At 65.3% G+C, this 2,078-nt stretch overlaps 1 protein-coding gene across 1 annotated transcript in view; it reads left to right on the top strand.

Moving 5' to 3' along the window:
• NUMBL (NUMB like, endocytic adaptor protein) overlaps nucleotides 1-2,078 on the top strand; it is a 6,012-nt gene that overhangs the window by 1,816 nt on the left and 2,118 nt on the right. Inside the window, exons 2-5 of the mRNA XM_025213064.1 lie at nucleotides 5-181; nucleotides 488-608; nucleotides 899-1,039; nucleotides 1,666-1,951. Coding sequence (XP_025068849.1) covers nucleotides 5-181; nucleotides 488-608; nucleotides 899-1,039; nucleotides 1,666-1,951 — 725 coding nt within the window. The remainder of the gene's footprint in view (nucleotides 1-4; nucleotides 182-487; nucleotides 609-898; nucleotides 1,040-1,665; nucleotides 1,952-2,078) is intronic.

Below are 2,078 nucleotides of genomic sequence, written 5' to 3'. Positions count from 1 at the left end.
CGAGCCGGCCCCACCAGTGGCAGGCGGACGAGGAGGCCGTGCGCAAGGGGAAGTGCAGCTTCCCCGTGCGGGTGAGTGGGGCGGGGCTTGCACACGCGTGTGCGCAAGGGAGACTTGCAGCTTCCCGGGGCAGGGCTTGCACGCTCATGTGCATGATGAGATGTGCAGCTGCCCGGTGCAGGTGAGTGTGGCAGGGCTGGCATATGCGTTTGCGCCCGGGGAAGTGCAGCTTCCCGGTGCGGGTGAGCGGGGTGGGGTGGAGCTTGCACACGTGCGATCACACGTGCAAGTGCATCTTCCCAGTGCAGTTGGGTGGGGTTGCACACGTGTTGTGCATGGGGAAAAGCAGCTTCCCAGTTTGGGTGAGCAGGGTGGGGCTTGCACGCGTGCGCATGAGGTGGGATGTGTGTGTGCAGGTGTGTGTCATCCCCTGCTGGGACTGGGATTCTGGAACCTGGGACTGGGTGCCTCATTTGCATCTTATTAGCATGTGTGCCCCCCACCCTGCTGATGCCCCTGGCCCCCGGTTGCAGAGCGGGCGCAAGTCGGTGAAGTCGGTGCTGTGGGTCTCGGCCGACGGGCTGCGCGTGGTAGACGACAAGACCAAGGTAAGGGGGCGGAGCCTGGGGAGGGGCGTGGCCTGATGGTCCCACTCCTTATGGGGCAGTACCCCCTGCTGGCTTGGGATCTGGGGTGTCCCGCCCCATGGGGTGTGACCTGGGGCAAGGCCCGGGTGTGGGGTCAAAGAGGTGGGGCCTCCAGGGGTGTGGCTTGGAGCACTGCCTGCGGTCCTGCCCCGTGTGGCACCGTGCTCCCTGCCGGCCTGATAGGGGCCAATCGGGTGGGGCAGGGGTGGGGCCTGGCTGATGCGCGTGTGTGTCCGTGTCCGTCCCACCAGGACCTGATCGTGGACCAGACGATCGAGAAGGTGTCATTCTGCGCCCCCGACCGCAACTTCGACAAGGCCTTTTCCTACATCTGCCGCGACGGCACCACGCGCCGCTGGATCTGCCACTGCTTCCTGGCCCTCAAGGACTCGGTGCGTGAGCACGTGGGTGTGCAACACACGCATCTGCTGGGGCGTGCGCGGGTGGGGGCGTACGTGCAGGCACGTGACACAGGTGACACAGGGCGCCTTTACAGATGCGTGTGGTGTGTGCCATGGGTGTGTGTTCCTCAATGTGCACTTGCCATGCAGTGCGGCACATAGGGGGTGTCGGGTGTGTGTGCAAGGGTGCGCAGGGTGGGGGGTATGGGCATGTATGGAGTCTCACAGGTGTGCACACGTGTGCCTTCGCAAAATGTGTGCAGTGCAGCGTGTGCAAGGCGTGTTGGGTGCGTATGGATGTAAGTGCGAGGTGCATGCGCATGTGTGCACATTTGCAAATGTGTATTTGTGCATTTGTGGGGGCGTTCACTAAGGGGGGTGCGCGTGGAGGCTGTGGCACGTGTCATAGGTGTGCATGCGTGTGTGCACAGGGTGGGTGTGCCTTCACGTGCACACGTGTAGCATGCAGTACTCGGCGCGTGTGTGCATCCCCATGTGCACGCATCCCCAGCACGCTCCACCTCCGACGCACGCCCTTGCTTGGCACCTGTGTGCAATCCTGGCATGAGTGCCCACGTGCCCCTCGCACGAGGCCCTGACGTGCCCCCGTGACCCAGGGCGAGCGGCTGTCGCACGCCGTGGGCTGTGCCTTCGCCGCCTGCCTGGAGCGGAAGCAGAAGCGGGAGAAGGAGTGCGGCGTCACAGCCGCCTTCGACCCCACACGCACCAGCTTCGCCCGTGAGGGCTCCTTCCGTGCCCCCGGCACCCGGTCCCGGGCCCCCCCGGACAAAAAAAAAGGTACCGGCCATGCCCCCTGCCCTGGCCCAGGGTTCCCAAGGGGGCAGGCGCAGGAGCAGGGGTCCTCATCCCCTGCCTTGGGGGCTGCAGCGGGGACTGGGCAGGGTTTGGGGTCTCGCCCCCATCCTTAGGGGGTTTGGGGTCTCGTCTCCATCCCCCTGGTATTAGGGCCTGGGGGTATGGGGGGTGGAAGGAGGCTGGGGCAATGGTGTGGGGTGAATGTAGGGGGGCT

This window comes from Alligator sinensis, unplaced genomic scaffold (genome assembly GCF_000455745.1).
Source record: "Alligator sinensis unplaced genomic scaffold, ASM45574v1 scaffold1667_1, whole genome shotgun sequence".
Taxonomy (NCBI): Eukaryota; Metazoa; Chordata; order Crocodylia; family Alligatoridae; genus Alligator; species Alligator sinensis.
Note: the sequence above shows the minus strand (reverse complement) of the source record. Positions and strands in the feature narration are given on the sequence as shown.